General features: G+C 36.1%; 1 protein-coding gene across 4 annotated transcripts in view; it reads right to left on the bottom strand.

Moving 5' to 3' along the window:
* The window catches only part of dcc (DCC netrin 1 receptor), a 189,480-nt gene that overhangs the window by 45,962 nt on the left and 117,170 nt on the right, over positions 1-26,348 (bottom strand). For 2 of the 4 annotated variants that reach the window (XM_059549322.1, XM_059549323.1), the window contains exons 12-19: positions 24,456-24,505; positions 19,878-20,019; positions 16,204-16,314; positions 10,620-10,814; positions 4,906-5,001; positions 2,782-3,020; positions 803-941; positions 68-175 (exon numbers count right to left, since the gene is read on the bottom strand). In XM_059549322.1, the coding sequence (XP_059405305.1) occupies positions 68-175; positions 803-941; positions 2,782-3,020; positions 4,906-5,001; positions 10,620-10,814; positions 16,204-16,314; positions 19,878-20,019; positions 24,456-24,505 (1,080 nt within the window). The remainder of the gene's footprint in view (positions 1-67; positions 176-802; positions 942-2,781; positions 3,021-4,905; positions 5,002-10,619; positions 10,815-16,203; positions 16,315-19,877; positions 20,020-24,455; positions 24,506-26,348) is intronic. The other 2 variants (XM_059549324.1, XM_059549325.1) reach the window with 2 other exon arrangements.

Genomic DNA, 26,348 nt, shown 5'->3' with positions numbered 1-26,348 from the left:
ATTGGATGGACATACAAAACTCTAATTGAATTATAATCCTGTCATCTCAAATGTGTTTGAGCGTCACCTGTGATTCGTCCGTTGGCCTCCAGCGGCGGCTGCCAGCTAATCAGAATGGCTCGTGGACGTCCCTCTCGGCCAATCACAGTCAGGTCCTTTGGGGCGGAGCTCGGTGCTGACCAATTGAAAGAGAGAGCATTTGTGCTGTATTTTGCTCATGTCAGATTAAGACTTTCATATTTAATACCTGTGACTTTACTATCCAACGCTCAAAGATGACAAGCAGTTCTTTAATTCCAGCACTACACAGAACTAATTAAACAGCTGCATTAACCCGAGGCCTCCTATGATCGTGATGTTCCATGCCCTCATTACATTTAATTTAGACAGTGATACATGTGTCTATTCCTGGAGTAAAAACTCTTATACACACTGTTTTTCAACATGTAGAGGTGGGTGGATGAGAGACGTCATAAACCACAAGAAGAGGTGTTTCATCATGTAGTTATACTGTATATACCAAAACTGAGTAATTATATTCCCAAACTTCTTGTCAGCAGAACCCATTTGACATCAAAAGTTAATATTTCTATAATTTAACAACAGATTCACATAATGGCCACATGACTTGGAACTAAATAGTTATTTATTTCTTTATTGCATTTGAGTATTTTCTCCTCTTTCTTATGTGTTGATGGAGATCAGATACTGAGGTGGATGTTTCTGCTATAACGCAGTATAAACAGCCGTATACTCAGTGTTTTATAATATAAAATGGACAAGAATGCCTGTGTGTTTGTACCTGCTTCATAAGTGGTGGCATGTGCCGTCATGCTCCACGTGCTGGACTTGCGTCCTTTAGTCACCATAACAGAGAACTCATACATGGTGTTGGGCTTCAGTCCAGTGACAGTGTGACTGAGAGCTGTAGTATCAGCCGACTGAAACACACAGAATCTCACGTCATAATCACACATCAAATTGACAAACACATATAATCAACAATCATGCATCACAATCACTCGTCATAATCACACATCAGAAATAACACAGCAACTTCACAATCACATATAATCACAACCACGCATCACAATCACGTCATAATCACACATCAGTCACATATCACAATCACACATCAAATTCACAATTACATATAATAACAATCATGTATCACATTCATACATCACAACCACATATAATCACAATCACCCATCATAATTACACATCACAATCACATATCACAATCAAACATCAAATTCACAATCACATATAATCACAATCTTGCATCACAATCACATATAATCACAATCACGCCCCACAATCACACATCACAATCACATATCACACATCAAATTCACAATCACATATAATCACAATCATCACAATAACACATAATAATCTCAATCACATATAAAAATCATTTCATAATTACACATCACAATCACACATTTCAATCACGTCATTATCACATATCACAATCAAAATAACATCATAATCACACAATACAATCACACACCACACACAAAATTCACAGTCACACATCACAATGGCAAACACACACAAGATCAAATTTACAATCACAAATCAGTCACATAACACACATCAAAATCACACATCACAATCACACAACACAATCACACATAACACATCGAATTCAAAATCACACACGTCATATTGACAACCACACATTACATCAAATTCAGAATCAAACATTACAATCACAATCACAATCAAAATCACACATTAAATCAAATTCACAATCATGCATCACAGTCACATAACACACATCACAATCACAACACACATCACACATCAAATTCACAATCACACAATCATACATTACAATCACAATCACAAGTCATAATCACACATCACAATCACATAACAATCTCACTTTATGGAAAATTCACAATCACACATTACATCAAATTCACAAGCACACAATCATACATTACAATCACAAGTCATAATCACACATCACAATCACATAACAATCACACTTTATGGCAAATTCACAATCACACATTACATCAAATTCACAAGCACACAATCATACATTACAATCACAAGTCATAATCACACATCACAATCACATAACAATCACACTTTATGGAAAATTCACAATCGCATGTCATAATCACATATCACAATCACATAACATACACATCACATTCACATATTACAATCACACCATAATTACACATCAAATTCACAATGAAGTCATATTCAAACATCACAATCACATATCTCACACCACAATCACACATCAAATTCACAATCACATATCACAACATGTCACAATGACAATCAAAAATTACATTAAATTCCCAATCACACAATCACACATCAGGGTTATTATCAAACTAAAACAATAAAAATAATTACAATAAATAAAATAAACATTAACTGAATTAAAATATAAAATCATCCATTTTTATCCAAAAATGTAACAAAGTTTTCAACATTTATCATTACTGATTAGTTTAACTAGATAGACTAAAACTTAATAAAACTTCCCATCAAAATTACTAAAATATAAATTAATATAAATTAATACAGTTAAAAATATACAAAACTATAAGAGTATATCAATGATACTAAAATAACACGCTTCATGAAACACATTTAAATGCATCTGTATGACGAGCATTAAGCACATTTAAGTTTAAACGATATGGAGTCTAATCTGATTTAAAGATTAACACCATGGTACTGACTAATTCCCATATTGGTTTACCATGGTATCCATGTGTTACTTGAGTGAAAAGTGCTGGTATTAACCTTGTATTTGCTGCTGGTGGAGTGGCTGGTCTTCCACTTGACGGAGTAGTAGCGCACCTCCGAGGACTTCTGGTTTTTGGGAATGGAGTTATCGGCCCAGCTGACCCGCACCGAGTCGGACGTGAGCGCCACGGCCTGCACACCTACGGGAGGAATCATGGGCGTGGACGTATCTGGGATCGGGGTTGGGAATTTATCAAACAGATGGAACAGATCGTCATCGGACGTGTCTGAGGGGTCTGTGTGGAGTCATGTTCATGCAGCAAATCATACATGATCACAGATGAGAGCAGACAGGATGGATCAGGATTAAAGGAGTGGAAAATGGAGTGACAGAGGAAAAAAGAGACACAAAGAAGAACATTGAGCTCTAGATAGTGACGCAAACAGGTAAAGGTGAAAGTCAGAAGAACTACACCATCAAAAGTGGTAACCTGCAGATATAGACCGTAAAAATTCACATGAATTCACGTATTTAGGTGGATTTACTTTCATGAAATTGAAATAAATAAATAAAATAAATAAATAAAAACAAATAGATGAATGAGCAATTAAAAGGAAACTAATTTACCAATAATAGATAAAAATAAACAAAAAGCTAAAATAATTTAAAATAAATTAAAAAATTACTAAACAAATATATAAACAAAAAATAAACAAATTAATTACTAAATAAATAGACAACTAGATAAATAAATAAACTATTTGACAAATCAAACCAATTGAATGTTATCACTTCTAGGTTACCAATTTTTTAGTGTACAGGGTGAATCTCAGCAAACATGAATGATATTTTCACACGTAATCAAAAAGAAAATTAGAAATTAGAAGTTAAGTTTTAAAATTAAGTTCATCGTTTTACTGTTTTCACAACAGTAATCCTCAGCAGCTAAGTGTAATGTTAAAAAAAGATCATCTGTACGACAAACGTACATTCATATATACATAAAGGTAGTAAAGCTAAATGTATTTAATACAGATTTTATTAATACAGGAAATGGGACTTGGGGTTAAATGTGTTTAAATATGCACAGAAACTTGTTTAAAATATATTTCATTTTTTTCAGGCTATACATATTTTTGTATTTTGTTCTTTTGATTCTGAAATTAATTTACTTTGATTTTTAATTGATACTGATTAAATTAACTTAGGAATGGGAATTCAAGGTTAAATATGCACAAAAACATGCTGTTAAAATCAGCTGCAAATTCCTCATGCTAAATCTATTTCTTGATTCTCTCTTTCTGATTCTGAAGTGAAATATGAGCCACATATGAGATTCACCAAGTAAAGCAGATTAATCTACAGCCTCGCCTGAGAGACACAGAGAGAAGACAGTTAGTCAAGAAACAACTAACACACAAGACATCATCATCATCATCATCATCATCATCGGACAAACACACAACTCTATATGGGAGTGATTCATATCAATCTGACATCTGCAGCAGCTCTGCTTCAAACCCTACTGAGGGAACTAACTATTATATACTTAATATTTATGTTATTTCAAGTAATTGTTTTTATGGTTTTAGTTTTGTTAACTTAAATGTCCCTCATTATTCTACAGAAAACCATCCCAATGTGTGATTTAGTTTGGTTTCTATTGAAGCTGTTGTTGTAGATGCTTTTCAGACCAGAGCTGAAACACAACACTTCTCTACAAATGAAACTCTAGAGACGCTGAGGTCAACAAGCTTTGAACAAACTTTACACAATCCAAACAGAGACTGAAGCAACGTCTCACCGCTGGTGAAAAAAGCTTGAAATGATTCACAGTTGGTTCATTTGATTCATTTCTGTGAATCAGTTCAAACTGTTCAGTTTCATTAATCTGTTTAAAACATAAACTTATAATTCAGTGGTTCATTTGAATCATCAACCACGTTGATTCAATTTCTTCTCATTTCTCGGTGTTCAATAAAGTTTCCTATGATGGACGAAGACATTTTCAAAGCAAATACTGAGCATAAATATGAAGAAACACATCAAATACTGTCTGTATACAGTATATCTCCTGAGAAGTTTCTCCTGAAGGTTTGTGATCATATGCGAGACTGGCGTAAAGCACATATAATCAGACTGGAAGGGAATTTTAGAAATGAGATGCTCCGGTGACCCACCTGACATGGATCTGGTGACGGCGCTCTCGTACAGAGGAACTCCTTCACCTGCGTTATTGAAGGCCTTCAGAGAGATGACGTAATGAGAGCTGGGCTCTGCAAACACACACACACACACACACACACAAACCTGACTTGATTCTGTTCTGAAGAGCTGGAGATGAGGCCGTTTACATCAGTTATTCAGTGAGCGATTCATTAAAGCTCTTAAAGCTACAGCAGTCAACAGACTGATTCATTATATGGAGGAGAGAGTGGACATTCATATATTATTTTATTATATCATTTGGTGTGATTATGAAAAAAAATAATGACTAAAATTGTTGAAGTGATCAATGCATTGAATGCAGCGCCTCATTTATGCAACTATATGACCTTAAAATTCAAGATATGAAGGCAAAAAAGTCACCCACTCACAGTATATTTATATATGATATAGTTCAGCAGTACCACACCAGCAAAACAGCAATTTTTTCGAATTCTGCAAATGTCATATTGATTTAAGAGTTCAATAAACAAGAAGTTACTATTATTACATTTTAGACACACTATTGTCTGCTCAATTTCACAAATAAAAATAGTTCCAATCAAAGTCACAGCAGAACTGATGAACGTCTGATCAACACACAGCAGTAATTCGCTGCTGAAGGAATTCACGGTTTTAAACAAATCAAGTAAGTCAATCATTCAGTGGCTCATTCATAAAGACTCACCTGCTTTATGAATGTTTCAGTTGTTTGAATGAATCAAGTGAGTCAATGATTTAGTGATTCATTCATAAAGACTCATTTGCTTAATGAATGTTTCAGTTGTTTGAATGAATCAAGTGAGTCAATGATTTAGTGATTCATTCATAAAGACTCATTTGCTTAATGAATATTTCAGTTGTTTGAATGAATTAAGTGAGTCAGTGATTCAGTGATTCATTCATAAAGACTCATTTGCTTAATGAATGTTTCAGTTGTTTGAATGAATCAAGTGAGTCAATGATTTAGTGATTCATTCATAAAGACTCATTTGCTTAATGAATATTTCAGTTGTTTGAATGAATTAAGTGAGTCAGTGATTCAGTGATTCATTCATAAAGACTCATTTGCTTAATGAATGTTTCAGTTGTTTGAATGAATTAAGTGAGTCAGTGATTCAGTGATTCATTCATAAAGACTCATTTGCTTAATGAATATTTCAGTTGTTTGAATGAATTAAGTGAGTCAGTGATTCAGTGATTCATTCATAAAGACTCATTTGCTTAATGAATATTTCAGTTGTTTGAATGAATTAAGTGAGTCAGTGATTCAGTGATTCATTCTGACTGCAGACTTGCACTCTCAGACACTTGCACTTCCGCTAGCGACGTTACTTGCAGTCTTTATTTTTTATTTAGTTGAATTTTTTATTACCTTTTGTTTGAATTTCCCAACATTTTATACCAGTAGCCAGGTGGTAAAGACAAGAAAAAAGAAACTAAATAACAATGTCACTTGCAATCGCTACTTGCCCTCTCCGTTACCTGTGACGTCACTTGCAATCAACACAAATCGTGCGTGTTGCCAATGGAGACAAGACGCTGTGGTGGTGATTAAACGATTAAAACTAATTTAGTACTATAACGTACAGGGTCCTGCAAGAAAAAGACAAGACCGGCAAATCCGTGGCAAGAACAGCAGAATATGAACGCTTGCGCAAAGTCTCTCACTAAGCGTTTTCCTCCCGTAGAAAAACATAAACACTTAACATGGCTTAATGTATTAAGATGCTATTAAAATATTAAATTAAATATAATATATAGTTGATTATTTTAATGAATATGTATATAGTATTTTCCCCACATACCGCAAAATGTGGCATAATGAACTAAGATGATAAAGGCCAAACTAAATATGCTTCTCTACATTATTTAAATACACAACTAATATGTACAGGAACGCAGGTGAGCCCAGAATAAACGCAACACGCAAAGTTTCGCGTTAAGCATTTTTCCATGTAGAATAAACTGTATACAACTCGTTTATATCACTGTCTTTGTCCATTAAGCTACATTATGAGTTTTATTTATAATGATTTTCTATAGGAGGAAAACGTTTAATGTACAATTTAGCGCACTGCGTTCTGTACTCGTCTGCTTGCCTGTACGGAGACGATCCTTTTAAAATCACTTAATGCACGTTCATATTTGCTGGTCTGTATATATGTTGAGTCAACAACACGACATATAGACTAGGCCTACTGAATTGTCTTTATCATCTTAGTCTGTTATTAGGCCACATTAAGCGTTTTGCTGTATGGGAGGACAAAGTTTGCGCATTGTGTTCATAGCCATCTGCTTGCCTTGTAGTACATTACATAATAACTATATTTTGAATTTGGTCTTTTAATTGAACTTAATGTAGCCGAATACATTATGCCATATTAAGTGTTTGTTTTTTCTACAGGAGAAAAACGCTTAACGAAAGACTTCATATTCTGCTGTTCCGTGGCCACGGATTTGTCAGTCTTATCTTTTTCTTGCAGGACCCTGTACGTTATAGTACTAATTAGTTTTAATCGTTTAATCACCACCACAGCGTATTGTCTCCATTGGCAACACGCACGATTTGTGTTGATTGAAAGTGACGTCGCAGGTAGTGGAGAGGGCAAGTAGCGATTGCAAGTGACATTGTTATTTAGTTTCTTTTTTCTTGTCTTCACCACGTGGTTACTGTTGTAAAATGTTGAGAGATTCAAACAAAAAGTTGCCAATAAATAGAACAAAGTAAAAAAATAAAGACTGCAAGTGACGTCGCTAGTGGAAGCACAAGTGTCTGAGAGTGCAAGTGCCAGTCTGCAGCCAGACCCTTCTCATGAATGTTGCAGTTGTTTGAATGAATCAATTGAGTCAGTGATTCATTCATAAAGACTCACTTGCTTAATGAATGTTTCAGCTGTTTGAATGAATCAATTGAGTCAATGATTCATTCATAAAGACTCACTTGCTTTATGAATGTTTCAGCTGTTTGAATGAATCAAGTGAGTCAGTGATTCATTCATAAAGACTCACTTGCTTAATGAATGTTTCAGCTGTTTGAATGAATCAATTGAGTCAATGATTCATTCATAAAGACTCACTTGCTTTATGAATGTTTCAGCTGTTTGAATGAATCAAGTGAGTCAGTGATTCATTCATAAAGACTCACTTGCTTTATGAATGTTTCAGCTGTTTGAATGAATCAATTGAGTCAGTGATTCATTCATAAAGACTCACTTGCTTTATGAATGTTTCAGTTGTTTGAATGAATCAAGTGAGTCAGTGATTCATTCATAAAGACTCACTTGCTTTATGAATGTTTCAGCTGTTTGAAAGAATCAAGTGAGTCAGTGAATAAGTGATTCAATCATAAAGAGTCACTTGCTTTATGATTGCTTTAGTTGTTTGAATGAATCAAGTGAGTCAATGATTCAGTGATTAATTCATAAAGACTCACTTGTTTAATGAATGTTTCAGCTGATTGAATGAATCAAGCGAGTCAGTGATTCAGTGGCTCATTTATAAACAGCCACTTGCTTTGTTTCTGAATGAATCAGTTGAGTAAATGATTCAATGACTCACTCAGTGACTTGCCGCCACCTTCCGGTGATTTTAGTTTCAAATATTCACTTTTTGATAGTTATAATCATTATTTATGCAATGTTGAATTAAAATATATCTCTTTCTAAAGCTACTGTTTTAAAATTTCTATTCACTGCTTTTCTTATTTAACACAATAATGATTTTAAATTATCTTTTTTGGGGGTCACAGCTGCACATAATGTAATTAATGAATTTAAACATTTTAATTGCTTGACAGCTAATTATAATTTAATATAATTAATGAATTTTACAAGATTGGCACTGTTACTCAACTAAACTGAGCTGAATAATGAACGACACTGTTATGTTCCTGTTAATCTCTGTGAAGCTGTTTTGAACGAATCAGTACTGCACAAGACCTGATTGGACAATAATCACTGCAAAAATAAATGCAGCAGAAGTGCAGAAAAACAACAACAAATAAAAGCAAGACATCAAGTGAGGAAATTGAAATGAAGTTATTATTGATGATGATATTCATCTGTACACGAGAGCGCTCATCTGTTTCCAGCAGCGCCACCGCAAGACGCAACCAGTTTCATTCTGAGGCTGCAATTGATCGAGCTTTGAAAGATTTATACATGGCTCTGTTTGTGTCCGTATGAAACCCCTGAACAAAGAAACAGAAGCTGCTCTTTTCCTCTTTCCATTCGATTCTCTTTTGCTTCTGGGCAGCCGCTCTCGGTTCAATATCGCTGCCATGGTAACCTGTGGATTCCATGTGAAATATTGATAAGGACGTGGCCTTATTTTTTTACCAGAACAGAGGTAAGAGGAAGCCAGATCAGCGTTTGGAGAACAAAAGCCAAGCACAGGTGAGAATTTCACCACCAGCAAACGGCTGACGAAACGAACACGTTTAATGAAGCGATCCAGTGAGACATAAACTCCTCTTGACATCCGTTTATCTGGGTAATCTCAGAAAAATAGAATTAAAAAAACAATAGCGTTGTACAACACGAGGGAGCGTATTAGGTGCTCATTACGTATTCATGAGCACTGAACTAACCGCACCTCCCCATGAATATTAAAATCTGAGATATGTCAAATGTGTCTTTTGTCAGGTACGATGAGGGAAAAAAATCTATTTACTCGTTTTAAAATTTGTATGCCTTTAAATTAAAGATTCTAATTTCATTCTTCATAATGAATGAATGAACGGGAAGCCATTTCAGTAAATGAATTCACACCGCTTTTCATAACAATCACTTAAGAGCTTCCAAATAACAATATGTTGATGAGTGCTGCTCATATGTGATCTGTGATCTATAATAAAGGATCTGAATGAAAGCAGCAGAGACTCTCTGGCTGTGTTTACACCGTTGTGAAACACACTTCTGTACTGTTATTCCATCAGCATGTCCTGATGTCAGTGTAATGTAAACCCAGTCCATCCAGCCAGATTTGTTTTGGGCCATTATGCTTTGGCACAGTATCTTTCGAACTAATTAAAACCGAAAGCACACTATGCTTAATCCCGTCATCAAATCTGTTTCAAAGTGAAGCACACACTTAGTTCAGAGGCTGAGCTCACCACTTATGCTTTATTTTCACGGCAGATGATTACAATGTTTCACTAGATTTGTAGTGATACGTGTTTTTGTAAGCATGCCTTTGCTGAAGCCGGAGTTTTCCTTCAAAATAAAAACTTTTAAAACTGTGTCCGTCAAAATAAAAGTTTTAAAGTGCAGTATGTTGCAATGTTTTTATTTTATTTTTTATTTTATTTTTTTTACAATATATGGCTACTATTGTCATTGTTATTATTATTATTATTATTACTAAAACCCCAGTGTGAATGTAATTTAGACTGAGACAAATAAAAAGAGGGTCGAGTCCCCTTTAAAGTTCAGTTACACGTCAATTCACTGACTTTCTTCTGACATAAGTTCTCTTAATTAAGAGACATGGGATGGAGCGCTTCATTTTGAACTTTTAAAAGTGCATTAAATAGAAGAATTTTACTTATATATGTGCAAAATATTTATTAATTTGTCTTTTTTTCTTTTTAAATATTGCAATAAAAATGAGATTTTGATATCGTTACATCCATATAAAGGACTATAAAAAATCAGACAGTGTGTGTCCAGTTTAAGTTGTTTCTCACCCAAGTTCTCGATGGAGTAGTAGCGCTGCTTGCTGTCCACTCTCACGGTCTCGGCGTATGGGCTGCCCACTCCGTAGCCGATGATGTAGCCGCGCACCAGGATGTTGGGGTTGAGCGGCGGCGTCCAGCTCATGATGATGCTGTTGGGCAGCGGACGCACGTGCAGAGAGCTCGGCTGGTTGGGAACTTGAGTTTCTATAGACGAGAGAAAAGGAGAACAGAAAGCCATGTCATTGCTCAGCCGGGTGGTTTCAGCGAGGTCCTTGAATCACTCCAGCAGAGACACCTGACCAATCATCTCCATGTGCAGCTCAACCCAAAAAAGCTAACAAACAAAAACTATTCTAACACTAGCGTTCTACATTCTTTTTCTGTTCTATCTACATTTTTTATTTGTATTTGTGTGTGTGTGTGTGTGATAATATGTATAATAAAAACCTTGCTACTTGTACTGCGTTAGGCTAACCAAGACTTGTCATAGCACTTGCATTTTTTTTTTGCTCTCTTGTTCATTTTGATTGCTACTATTGTCATCATTTGTAAGTCGCTTTGGATAAAAGCATCTGCTATATGACTAAATGGAAATTTAACCCAGAATGACTTAAAAACTAAAAACAGACAGACAGAACAAATGATCAAATCAACATCAGACAAAATGAGAAGTGTCTTTCTGTTAAAGAAATGACAAAGACAGAACAAATGAACAAACGACAGACCGAACAGATGAACGAATTATTGATCGATCTAGATATAGGGAGATAGAACACTAGACAGATGGATAAACAAAATGATAGATAGATCGACAGACAGAATGATATATGAATGGATAGATAGACTGTTTGATGGATGGAAGGATGGATAAATTCAACTTCAGTGATTCTTGAGTACTTTCTGGTTGCTCTCTGTCCTCTGATAGCCCTGTTTCTCTTCCTCCACATGCATCATATTTGTGCCTCTATTTCTGTTCTGGTGTTCTTCTCTCGTCTAAGAGCATGAAGCCTTGACTCCTCCAGCGTTTATGGAGCTCGACACTCTGCCGGTGTTCTCTCACATCAAGGCTTGCTCTCGTAATCGTCTCTCCCTCAGGCACAGAGTGTCTCTGATTAATGACTCTATCAAAGCAGCAAACTAGAGTGAAGTTCAAGCAGGCACGTGCAGAGGGGAGGGCGTTGGGTGCTTGAGCACCTGCCCCTTTGCCCCTTGGTGCCCAAAGTGCCCTTTTGTCAAAGCAAAATTTCCTCTAATTTTTTTTTGTCATAACATACCCTTTTGTCAATGCCTGCCCATGCCAAATCTAAATATTAGTAAAATTTCTGAATAATAATTTAGCCGTCAATAAGATGACGCACATGATGACCTTTCACCTGACGACGACGACCTCATCCGACCGGGAAGATTCGTCCCGCCGCACGCGCATTTTTTAATTGCCAGAGGATATTTTCAACACTACGGAAGCTGGTAAGTGGCGTTTCATTCTCAGCGAAGTGATTTTGATATTTATTTACTTATTATTATTTTACAAGAACGACGTGATGTTAGAACATGCAGATATGTTGTTTATATATATTGCGGTGTGTAGCCTGTAGTGTAAAGTAACATCAGCGTGCTGTTTGAGGGAGAATCGTTTCACAGGCATCGAGGGCAGAGGCGTCATGCCCATTTAAAGATTTATGAGCCAAGTGGATTTTAAATGCAGCTTCCAAATTCAATGCTAAATTCAAACCTGTGTTCGCTGGCTGGCGCTGAGCCAGAGACAGACGCGTTCGTATATCGCTTCATGATAACCAATCAGAAACGATTCTGTTGCGCTTATGAATGCAATGGCCAATCAGAGACGTGCAGAAGAGTCGTCACTGAAACGCGCTGTTTTGTTCACTTGCTCGCTGGCTGAATTATTTAGCGAATTCTCTCATCAGAAACAACAAAAGTGCAGATGTGCATAATGTAATGTAAAGTGCTTCAGTGATTTTAATGGGAGTTTTTGAGAGTGCCTGAACTCTGGCTAGACTGAATGAAAATGTTTTTTGATAATGTAAATGTTCTTTACTCTCTGTAAAATGAAAGTGTTAAAATGAGTAACTTACAATATTGTTATTAAAATTTACATTAAATGCAAATTCAGTCATATTGAAAATATTTTATGGCATGATATGGCACTTAAGTAAAAAGTTGGGGTATAATGTGTAGTTAATAGATTACACTACTTTTCCATATATTGATCAAATAACAATCTATAAAGGTGCAAAATGCGTTTACTTACACGTTTGAGAATCGAGATATTTCCTGATATATTAAGCATGTTTGGAATTGTTTTGAATAAAAAGGAAAAATAAATAAAACATAAGCCTATATCAGTTATACAGTGCTTTCGTAGCATGACTTATACCCCCCCCCCCCCAATGTGCCCCCTCAAAAATCATGAATGCATGACGCCCATGATCGAGGGGTCTGGTCTTTTTATGTTATTTGACTAAACTATTATTATATTACAATATTTATTTATTTTTTAACACGTAGAGTGCCTTAAAAATAATTATCACAACACTGGTAAGGCTTATTCAGATTTTCTCATTCTCTGAATTATCATTATGAAAATGAAAACAATTCAGAAATGAATTAAAATATAATTATATTTTAAATGTGACACAAATATTTTTTTTTCTACAATAGCAACAGGGTTTACGACAGCAAGACCACTTTAGCCTGTAAACTCAATATCTCTCTGGAAATAAATTTACAAATATCAATGTCAATATAAAATGAATAATATACCTGGCCTGCCATCAAAGTGCAGTGTTAAGGAGATGAATAACATATGTAGCCTGTCATTTGTTAACATTGCAAAGGTGTTCAATTTTAGACAACAAGAACTACAACAGTAATAATAGTATTAATCACTATATTCCAGTGTATCGGTTGTTTAATGTTTTGTATCAATATTTAAGGTGGACTTATTGATTAGGTGCAAGAGTAGTAGTGATGGCTAAAATACTAGATTAATGCTGAAATAGTAAATTGAGCCTTGTTCCTAGATGGACAGAGAGTGGAAAGTAATAGATCAGATGGGGAGATGGAGATAGAGGAAGAAAAAGAGGGACATGTAGAGGCACAATTGACAGAAAGAGAGCAGGTAACAGCAAGCTAGGAGACAGAGGTTGGTGAGAAAGAGGAACATGTAGAGGCACGAGTGTTTTCTATAGTTTTTACTATAACAGCTCTTCTTAATTATTCTGTAGAACAGAGAAGAAAAAGCCATCATGTTGGGACAATTTAAGACATTTCAGTTTCTAATCCCAGAGTTATTCCATTAGAACAGACGACTCTGGCACTCTGCGTTGAGTTGAAAGATAATGTTAATGTCAACTACATCTATTATTTGCTGAATGATGTGCGCTTTTAACTTTCATTGGGCTGGTAGACACACAAAACTCAGACAAACTGAAGCCAGACATATCGATTCTCTGCTTAAACCATTTCCTCTTGTGCCTGACTTACTGTGTCCTGATGTAGCCTGTGGCTATGTCTCAATCCACACACTAGTTCAGCAGTAAGCACACTACCCAGGGAATCAGACACTTCCAGGTCCTGGAATTATTGCTCACTAGACAACATTCTCTGCTTCAGGTCAATGAATGATCACATGGGTTTAGTAAACATGGTCCTTACTAGTAGTTGAATGTAATTGCTTCGTAAAATGATTCACTGTTTCAAAGTTCTTGAAATGCCCCATGATTGTCAAAACAACAAAAATGCAACATAAATGCCCTAACATGCATAAAAAGTGTAATCTATTAAATGAAATGAATACATTCTTCATTTGCAGGACTGTTTTGTTTTTTGTTTTAAGGATTGTTTGGTTAATCAGACCAATAAGAGACTACTTAAAACTATATACAGTACAAACTGGTTCTTGAGTTCACAAAGATTATCACCTACTTGTGACAACTAACATTTTCTAAAATTTTGGTGGTTTGATACGGGCTCTGAATAACTGATTTGATACACATTTTTCACAAAGGTTTGGAAGCTTCATGAAACAAGCACTGAACACATTGAAAATCATCAAATCAGACCAGCCTAATCACCTCAGACTGGTTAAAGCCTGTTAGATGGATGGATGGATGGATAGAAAGAGGGATAGATGCATGGGTAATGGATGGATGGATAATAGATAGATAGGTGGATGGATGGATGGATGGATGATAGATGGATGGGTGGATGGATAGAAAAAGGGATAGATGTATGGATAATGGATAGATGGATAATAGATAGATATGTGGATGGATGACAGATGGATAGATGAATGGATGGATAATAGATGGATAGATGGAGGGATGGATAATAACTGGATAGATGAATGGATGGATAATAGAAGGATGGATGGATTATAGTTGGGTGGATTAATGGATGATAGATCGTTAGGTGTATGGACGGAGGGATGGATAGATGGATAATAGATGGATAAGTGAATAGACAAATTGATTGATGGATAATAGATGGATAGATTAATGGATGGATAGGTGGATGGATAGAAAGATAGATTAAATTAAATTAAATTACATTTATGCATTTAGCAGACGCTTTTATCCAAAGCGACTTACATTGCATTCAGGCTAACAATTTTTTACTATCATGTGTTCCCTGGGATGGATGAATAGATAATGTATCGATGGATAATAGATGGATGGATAGGTGGATAGACAAATGGATGGATGGATGGATAATAGATAGATAGGGGATAGACAAATGGATGGATGGATGGATGATAGCAGTATATATGGGTAGATGGATGATATTAGATGGATAGGTGGATAGATGATGTACTGTATGTATAATTGATGGGTGGATGATGGATGATAGATCAATAGGTGGATAGATGGATGGATTGATATTTGGATAATAGATGGATAGGTGGATAGATGGATTGATGGATGGATGGATAATGGATGATAGATGGATAGGTGGATAGATGGATAATAGATGGATAGATGGATAGATGGATTGATGGATGGATGGATGGATGGATGGATAATGGATGATAGATGGATAGGTGGATAGATGGATAATAGATGGATAGATGGATTGATGGATGGATGGATGGATGGATAATGGATGATAGATGGATAGGTGGATAGATGGATAATAGATGGATAGATGGATTGATGGACAGACAGACAGACAGACAGACAGATAGATAGATAGATAGATAGATAGATAGATAGATAGATAGATAGATAGATAGATAGATAGATAGTGGATGATGTATGGATGGATAATAGATCGATAGGTGGATGGATGATAGAAGGATAGATGGATGGAAGGAATGAAGGATGGAGGGATAGATGGATGGATAATAGATTGGTGGATAGACACTGATCAATGCCTCATGTCTTTGCCAGTTTTAGATGCGCTCTGAATCACTAGTTTGAAACAAATTACTCCCAAAGCTTCATGATGCAAGCACCCATCATTAGTGCTAAACCCTCAAATACCATAAAAATAGACTGGCCCGACCACCTCAGACTGGTTTAAGCTGCCCTAAAGAGGGAATTGTGCAGCAGTGTGCGATTGCAGTCATATTCACCGTCCAGGTCGTTCTCTGGCGTCTCGGCCGCGTGCCACTCACTGCTGGGCCCCGTGCCATTGACCGTCATGGCTGCCACCTGGAAGCTGTACTGGCTGCCTTTCTCCAATCCTGTCAGACAATAAACAAAGAGCCAGAGTCACAGTGTGCATGTGTGTGTATGGGTGTATGTGTGTGTGCCATTATTATTTGTGATTCTAATTAGTAAACAGCAATCAGTCAAGGCAGCAAGGTAAACAAGGTCTCCAAACCTCATCTAAACAGATCAGGATGCATTTCCATCATGTGTAAAGATAAAAAAAACGCAATTATGATAGCAGGGTGCTGTCATCCCTGAATACCCTGGAGTGTGGGGAATTAGCATAACACACTCCAACGGCACTGTGAAATGAATCCCTTCAGAAATAGCAACTTAGCGAGATATCCATCAAGGGAATAATGGAAATGAATATGATTTTCCAATAAATTCAGAAATCCTATTCAAACAAACCCACATCTTCGCTCCCAAAACCCGGAGGACGACAAATCTGGCGTGATGCGTTGACTTCTTTAGCATGCATAGAATCCGGCATTAAAGAAACAAAGCGTGCATCGCATGAGAAACACAGGAATCTGTTCTTCCATTCAGATAAGGGCCTTAACCACCGTAGACATTCATTAATAATTAGAAAGGGAAAAGCAGCACTCTTTTTAGGATGACAGTCTGCCTCTGCTGTCTTAAAGCCTGGTTAGGTTGATAACTATAAAGATAATGATAAGGATATAGTTCACAGTCCACACCACACTTATAACGATAAAGGCACAGAGAATCGATATCATTGGAATCACATTCAAAATGTTTTTTTTTCCAGCTGATGAACAATACAAACATTGACACCCAATCTGAATCCCTCCTGCTATAACAAGCTTGAGGATTTAAAGTGGCAGACAAGTGTGTGCTTAGAATTAACAGACGATATCATTTAAAATTGAGATTTAAGATTTGCTAAAAGCGCCTGCCAATTGCATAAATGTAGATGTAAATGAAAAAATCATCTGCTGCCAGGAACGCTAATGTCTAAATATTTAGAGTTATCTTTATAGTTATTGTTCATGGTGTGAACGGGGCTTAAAAGCGGTCGTCAATGTGAAAATGATCTCAAATTGTCCATTTTGATGAGTATTCATGTAAAACACACCCGGTTATGCCTTAAGCGAATATAAACTGTTGGGGAGAGGTGTAAAAAGTACCTGAAAACCATACTTGAGTAAAAGTACATACCTTACATTGAAAATTACTCCACTACACCTTACAAGTCACCAATAGCAAAACAACTTGAGTAAAAGTATTAGAGTATCTGATTTTAACAGAACTTAAGAATTTCACTTATACTAAATATAGGCTCAAAAACTGTAATGTTGTGGAGAAGCTGAGAAAACAGGAAGTGGCAAGGATGTGTGAAGACATTTAATGGAAAAGCTAGAACAAACAATAAGCCAAAAACCACAGGAAACAAAGAACAGAATGACGGCAAACAGACAACCAACCACTACATTCAACAACTCTAGGGCTATATGTACAGTATACAGGAGGCTTACAAGCTAAGATAAGATACAGACACGATACAAACTGACTAAAAGCACCACAGGAGAAAGGAAGTGACATAAAAGTCCAAGACAAGGCACAGAAAACACAGAAAAACTAGAACGAGCTGATTTTTTTAGGACAGCAATCACGCTTATTTTCTAAAACCAAAATAAAACTGAACACCTCAAAATTGCAAAAACAATCAAAGTTGACAATATCTTTGGTCCTCGGTACAGCTACATAGTACCCAAAAAGATACTTAAGTACAGTAATTAGTTAAATTTACTCAAGTACTTTAAACCTCTGTTGTTGGGAGAATAGCAGATGTGTGTATCTGTATTTTGAATCTGTGTATTCAGTTTTAAAGTAATTTTTAATTTAGTTGCTGTTGTCTGTGTCTTTATTGTCAATGAACCAACAAAAGGAAGAGAGAAAATCACTCACTGCTCTTGAATGAATCACTTTAGTAGCCCTAATATGGATTAATCTAATTTTAATGTGTATAAATAAGTGTGTCTGCTTGAAAGAATGAAGGATGTTGTATGCATATATGTTATAAAGTATTATAACCATTGGTATTTCAAAAGAGGACCATGTTCTTGTTTCTTTATGAGAAGTTGTAGTGTCTGTTTTGGCTTTTGTTTCTTGTTCACTGTTTTCATGTCTCTTATTTTGTAGTTTGATTCATGCCGTTTGTGTCATGCTTCCCTTGCCCTCATGTATCTCTGTCTTGTGCATGTGTCATGTTCTCATTGGCTATTGTCTTGTCATGTGATTTATCAGTTCTGTTAGTTCATTGGTTGTTGTAGTCATGTGCCTTGTTCCCCATTGGTTTGTTCTTGTCATGTGACATGTTCATTGTTGTATAAGTAGTCATGTTTTTGCCATTTGTGCCTTGTCGTGTATTAACGTATGTAACCTGCTGTCGGTGAGTCCAGTCTGTTCAAGTCAAGTCAAGTCAAGTCTTTGTTTCTGGTTTGGATTATGTTTGGATGTTTTGGTTTTCACTGTAAATAAACTGCACTTGGGTTCATCTACGCTCGCCTTCAGTGGACTGATCGTTACAGAAGTAGATTTATATAATTTTGAGATAAAGATGAAAAAAAAGTTATGTGTCAAAGCAGTAAATCTGTGTCTATATTGCATGTTTTATCTGGGAATTCATAATGAGTTTATAAATTTTATAGAAATGCTTAATAAATGGATTACACTGTAACTAAACTCATTAGATTTTAGTTAACTAAATTTACTGTAGATTTAGCCGACTAAAACTAGACTAACACTATAACCAATTAATATGTGACTAAAACTAAATGACATTTTAGTCCAAAGACTATAACTTAAACTAAATCAAAATTTCCTTTCAAAATTAACACTGGCAATGAAGCTATTTTACTAATAAAAGTCGTTGACAAAGTTTCTATGCTCCTGAACATTTGTTTGGGCAGTGCAATCACACAAGAGTGGTGTATGTGTGTGTCATTAATACAGAACTGGGATTAAACTAGGGATGCAACGATACCAATTTTTCCGAACCGATCTGATCCGATCCCCAAAATTTGGAGTATCTGCCAATTCCGATCCGATTCCAGTGCAGTTTTTTATTTAGATCAATGTAGAATTTCTATACTTCTGTGTGTTGACCTGATCATCACTTTTTTTGTGTGTTAAACACAATCTGCTAAACAGACAACTTCATTTGAATGAAACATAACAAATTAAAAAATATATAATGATGGACAATGTTGAAGTATAACGCAACCTCTGCCTTACACTGAACTATGGAACCGCTTCAGAACACTTTGAATATAGTGCACAAAACTTTATGGTGCTTTATAATGTTTTTGTGCCTTTTGTGGAGCTTAAACATAACACGGAATAGTATACGCACTATACTGGATTTGGATCAGTCTCATCTGATGATACCGGATCCGACAGAATAGGAGCCGATACTGATTCTGAGTATCGGATTGATGCATCCCTAGATTAAACAGGCTTGAAACATATGTTTTGTCCCCCCCCCCCAGTGTTCAAGACATGGTTAAGGCCTTGATTCAGATGCATGTGATGGAAAACATCCAGCATCATGTTGTGCAGACAGACTCACCTGTGAACAGGTACCAGAGGTTGTTGGGTTCGATGGCCTCCTGCTCCCCCCGCCGGCCTGTTTTGCGATGGCGGATCTTGTATCCGGTGATGAATCCGTTCTGTGTGTTTGTAGGTGGAGGATGCCAGCTCACCTTAATGCTCTGAGACACAGACGAGGAACAAGAACTGAGCTCATCCAGACATCAGCATGGCATCCGTTTATCGGCTAGAGCGTGTGGAATATCAGTTAAATGCAAGATTACAAATATACAAATAAACACTTCAGTTTTAAAATGTTTACGGAATCTCTTCTGCTCATCAAAGCTGCATTTACTTGATCAAAAATACAGTATTTTCAGCATCATTCCTCCAGTCTTCAGTGTCACATGATCTTCAGAAATCAGAATAATATGATGATTTACTGCTCAAGAAACATTTCTGATTATTATCAATGTTGAACACAGTTGTGCTGCTCAATATTTCTGTGGAAACTGATGCATATGTTTCAGGATTCACAGATGAATAATGTTAAAAAGAACAGCATTTATTTGAATAGAAATCTTTTGAAACATTGTCTTTACTGACACTTCTGATCAATTTAATGCATCCTTGATAAATAGAAGTATTAATTTCTTTCCAAAGGAAAAAAAAATAGCATGTTAATTGCTGCTGCTTCTGCTCATTTTTATTACCGTTCAGACCTTTCCTGCCATCTGTATTCTGCATGGATGCTTATTAATTATGCAGGGAAAGGCATTTAATTGTTCAGTAAAGCAGAGGAAGATATGCATTTAGTTGACAGAGTCTTTAGTATGAGCATAACTTACTGACGAGAAACTTCAGCGGGTCAACGCAAATTTCTCTCTCTCGCTCTCTCTCCAAAACTCCCAAACACAGATTCATTAACCTTCACTAACAGCCCTGAAACAGATATAAACTGCACAGTGCAGGAATGCCATCATATGCTCAGTGGCATCCTGAGTCTGCGCTTATGCCATCTGCCCGTTAACATGCAAATAAAGCAATTAAAATTCATAGCACACCACTGCCAGCGTGACACGTCCATCCCACTTCAGCCTCATAACAGCGACCGGCCAATCCTGCGGCCAGCGGCACACACTGCATTCATTAACATTCACTGGCACTCGTTCCTGGGTTTGGAGACTAATCTAAATTGATTACAGCTCGTGTGTGTGTGTGTGTGTGTGTGTGATTATGGCGGTGGTTCAGGATTGTCATTTTGGCCCCATCATGGTGTTAATTATCCTGTGTTATACAGTGAGAATCAACTCAGAACAATGTGTTGCTGCACGGATCTGTGTGTGTGTGTGTGTGTGTGTTTTCATGGGTTGATGCAGTTCTTCAAATCTGAAATTAATGGATGGCAGACATATAGTGTAGTTTGTCATCAGCATTGCATCCAGAGTGCAATCAATGCAAGTGTGCTTCTCTTTTAGATCAGTTTCACTTCTGATGGAGCAACAGTTTGGTGTTTGCACGTCAGTGGTGTTAATCTTAATGAAAACTATTAACTAAACTAAAGTTGAATTCAAATAAAATAAAAACAAATACTAGATGAATAGATTACTTAAAAATAAGAAATACTAACTAAAATAAAAAGTAATTCAAGTTAAATGGGTAAAAAAGTAATTAAAATGAGAAAAGCACAATATAAAATTACTAAAAGAAATAAAGCTGAAATGAAATGCAAATATTTGATGAAAAACTTAAAAATAAGAACAGCTGCTTTGGCGACTATATGAAATAAAACAAATTAAAGTACTAACATTATTACAAATAGAATAAAATAATTAAAGTCATATAGAAATATTTTAAAAAACGAATTAATAAAAATGGCAAAAGACATCACAAAAAAAAATCTAGGTACTAAAATTAATTAAAACAAAAAATGTAAATAAAATGCAATTCAAATTATAAAGAAACAAAAACTAATAAAAAAAAATTGCTTAAAACAAAATGAATTTAAAAACTGAACACGATCAGATCCAGACAGATGAAGAGAACCCAGAGCTCAGGACATCAGAAAGATGAAGAGCGCAGCTGTTTATCAACAGAACTGCAACCCTTTTGTTTATTTTTATTTTTTTGGAAAAAGTTTGTATCTCACAGTTATTTTTTGTATAATTGCGAGTTTGTATTGCAATTCCGATATGGTCTCTCACAATAATGTTCAGTTTATACGTCACAAATCTGACTTTATATTGCAATTCTGCTTTTTTTTCTTAGAACTGCGACTTTTTATTGTCTTATTATTTTAGACTGTCATCTGCTTCTCTTGTCTGTTGTGAAGCACATAATTAATCTGCAGGGTAAACCGCTCAACTTTATATTCCACATCACTCTGAATCATCAGACGAGACCAGCCTCTCGACTGAATCCTAATGAAAGGAAAAGCCAGTTAACGACTCCTAAAATCTATAAATATTTAAGATGCTGTCACTGTTGCTGGTGTGGACTCAGATAAAGCGTGGCGTGGCTCTCTGACCTGCCCTCTCTCTCGCCTGCTGTATTTGTTTATAGAGGCCATCCGTCTGATTCTGCCATTAATAACCACTAGCAGCGCAGCAAATGATGCACAAATAGACAGTTTAATTTTCTAGTGAAAAATAAAAAATGTTTCAGTCTGAAAATGACCCTGCTGAACATGATGCATCGCTGTGCCTCTGCCGGCATGAAAAGAGCAAGCTTTGTGAAATATAGTTGTGAACTCAGATCGAACATCTCAGTCTCACATTGCCATTGCATTCATATTTAATTCTTGAGAATATCAGGAAGAATCATTAGCGTCAGGGTCACACATCCCACGCAACACTCATGAATTTTAAAAGACGGATTCCCAACGCTCACTGTCTGAACACACTGTTGATGGTTTAACGGCCGTGAGCTGAGCTGTGTGATAGAGACGGGTCATCATTCTGCAGTGTCAGATGGACTTTGTTGCTCTTTGGATGGGCAGAAGTGCAGCGGCACACAATGAAAACCAATCTGTTATCGGGACGCTCAGACAAAGCAGCTCATTACAGTGTGACGACTGGAGGACAAACACACACAGACACACACACACACATACTCTCACACACACACAAGTTATCCAGAAAAGACTGCACTGGAGTACACAAGGTTGACCAAAACCGGTCAAGCCACCTTATTTCTATATTGCTTCATACAATTCTGATTTCTGTTTCAAAGCAGCTTCACAGTGATAAAACTACAAGTATTAACAATTTCCTCATTAAATTAAATGAAACCAAATAAAATTTAATATAAATATTAGATGAAAATTTCTAAAACCAAAATAAGAAATGTTGCATTGGCCACTGATAGAGCACAACAAGTTTAAGTAGAATTACTACAAAAAAAAAAAAAAAATAAAAAAAAAAAATCTAAATATAACTGTAGTAATAAAAATAAATAAAAAAGTAATAAAATGACAAAAAAGCAAAAAACTAATTTAATAAAACTTTAACTAAAATTCTAATGAAAAATCAGAATATGAAAAAAACAGCTAAAACTAAATAATTTTAAATACCAGAATATAATAGTATATAAAGAATGTATTTCTTTCTTTATTTAAAAAATTAAATAAAAAAAAAATCGAAGCTTAGTGAGTAAAATATGAATTATGAAAAAAAATAAGCAGAAGTACTAAAATTGTATTATATTACACTGAATTGAGTCAAATGTAATCAAATAAATGTCTAATTTAAAAATTGCAAAGAATGACAAAAAAAATATAATAACATAATTACTAACACTTGAATAAACTGAGAATAAGAAAATGAGCTAATTCAAAATATCTTAATAGATATTACATATTTAATATATCTAATATAAATACTTGCATATCATAGTGTTTAAATAAAATCTGCAATACAATTATATAATAAAAATAACAAATATATCCTAATTGAATTGATAATATAAGTATATGAAATATTGAGATAAATTCTTGACATGACAGAGATAAATTCTTAGAAAACACAAAATGTATTTAAATATTACAAAAGGCTTTTTTACTATAATAATATAATATAATATAATATAATATAATATAATATAATATAATATAATATAATATAATATAATATAATATAATATAATATAATATAATATAATATTGAATGTGAAATACGGTGCATGCTCCTGATGATGATATGATCACGCGTGTAATATCCTGTCACCTGTGTGTGCGCTGAACCTCAATCATTCAATCAATCCAGTGAATCCTGGGAATTCAATCCAGTCCTCTACAGTTCAGACTGACCCAGATATTTGCATATCATCTGTAGATGTCTGCATGACCAGCCAAATCATCTCATGAGTGGAAATAATGTGTGTTTGACTGCTTCAGGGTTGGTTAATCAGAGCTTGACAGATATAAACAAACACACACTAATATGAATGAATAATGAATGAAGCCCTGCTGAGTGCTTTTCATAACACACACATGCTCAACCCAACCATACAGAGCTAAAATCAGGACTGAGGCTTTAGGAAAACACTTCAGACTCATTTGAGTCCATGACAGTCTCCTCTTGTGTTAATACTGAGTGAATGCAGTTGAATCATAACTCACCCGTGAGTAGACGACCTCCAGTGAGATGTTCTGCGGTGGAGCGCTGGGCACTGCGGACACACAAACACACACCACAGTTATCAGAATCAACACTAATGCACCCCACGGGTCACCTGATAATGGCCCTGGAGATAGTTAACCAGTTTAGTTAAGTTAGGGAATCTATCTCTCTCCAGTGGGACAGCAGCAGACGGATGTTCTTCCATCAGAGGGACACAATCAATCTGTCAATGAGGCTTCAGATAAACAGACGGTATCTGAGAAGCTCTGCAGGTCAGGAGGTTATCTGAGGACTCGCTGCATGAGTTTGGACTAATAGTTTGGAACATTAATGATTAAGCTAAAGACTGTGTGTGAGTGTGTGTGTGCATACATGTGCACATATGGTGTGTGTGTGTGTGTGTGTGTGAGTGTGTGCTTGTATATGCACATGTGAGCAAGTTTGTGCATACATGAGTGTGTGTGTGTCTGTGTGTCTGCATGCATATTCTTGTGTGTGTGCCTGCATGTTTGAGCAAGTGTGTGCATGCATATGCGTGAGTGTAAGTTTGAGTGTAAGTGTGTGTGTGTGCACGCATGTGAATGCATATGTGTGAGTGTGTGTGCAAGTGCATACTTGTGCATGTGTGTGTGCATGCAAATGCGTGTATGTATGCATTTGTGTGTGCATTGATATGCATGTGTGTTTATTTGTGTATGAACGTGTGTTTGAGTATGTGTGTGTGCATATGTGTGAGTGTCAGCATGCAAATGCATGTATAAGTACATTTGTGTGTGCAATGATATGCGTGTCTGTGTACTTGGATATGTGTGTGTGTGCATGCATATGTGTGTACGTAAGTGTGTGCATGCATGTGTGTGCATGGATATGTGTGTATGTATGCATTTGTGTGTGCGTGAGTGTGTGCATGCATATGTGTGTGCGTGAGTGTGTGCATGCATGTGTGTGTGCATGCATATGTGTGAGCGTGAGTGTGTGCATTCATGAGTGTGAGCTTGCATTTGAGTGAGACTGTGCATGCATATGCATATATGTATGCATTTGCGTGTGCATGGATATGCATGCGTGTGCATGCGTATGTGTGTGCATGCATATGTGTGTGTGTGAGTGTGTGCATGAATGTGGGTGTGTATGCATATGCGTGTATGTATCTGTGTGAGTGAGTAAGAGTGTGTGTGTATAGAATGCCACCACACAATTTCATTAGCGTGACACGAGGGCCTTTAATTAAGCAGTGAAATGAGGAAGGAGCAGTAGCGGCTCATTTGAATCATTCTGCCGCGTGTCTCTAATGGAAGCTGACATGCAATAAATTCCCACAGCCTCTTAGAGCCACGCTGAAGCTAATGCAAAGAGACACTGCGGCCAATGAGAGAAAGACACGTGCGGGTTAAGCTGCTCGCACAGACATCTGGAGAAAATCACACCAATATGAGACAAAGAATCAGAGGAGTGCATGATGGGAATGGATCGGAGCGAGTGGGAGAATGCAGCAGGTCTGAGCAGCATGTTAAGAAGCTGGTGCTCGTCTTGCTGTCTCTCTTAAAGAGCCACGTGCTGCATCTCCCCATTTTACATCAGCTATAAACCAGTGCTCGACTGATGGGATTTTTAATGACTGGTGCTGATTTCAGCACTGCAGGCTTTTACATGACAGAGACATCACAAAATTATATCACATAACATAACATCACAAAATTAATTTCAATATTGCATCAGGCTTATAAAATAAAATATATAATTAAAGAAATATATTATATAATAAAACATAATTCTTGATATTAGTGTATCTGTAAGTCACTTCAGATAAAAGCATCTCCTAAATACTAAAATAAAACAAAATGTTCATGCACATCTCTGAATTCGGTGACACATCTAAATCTACAGGACGA

This window comes from Carassius carassius, chromosome 5 (assembly GCF_963082965.1).
Source record: "Carassius carassius chromosome 5, fCarCar2.1, whole genome shotgun sequence".
NCBI classification, from domain to species: Eukaryota; Metazoa; Chordata; class Actinopteri; order Cypriniformes; family Cyprinidae; genus Carassius; species Carassius carassius.
The sequence above is the reverse complement of the archived record's forward strand: the minus strand, read 5'-3'. Positions and strand labels throughout refer to the sequence as shown.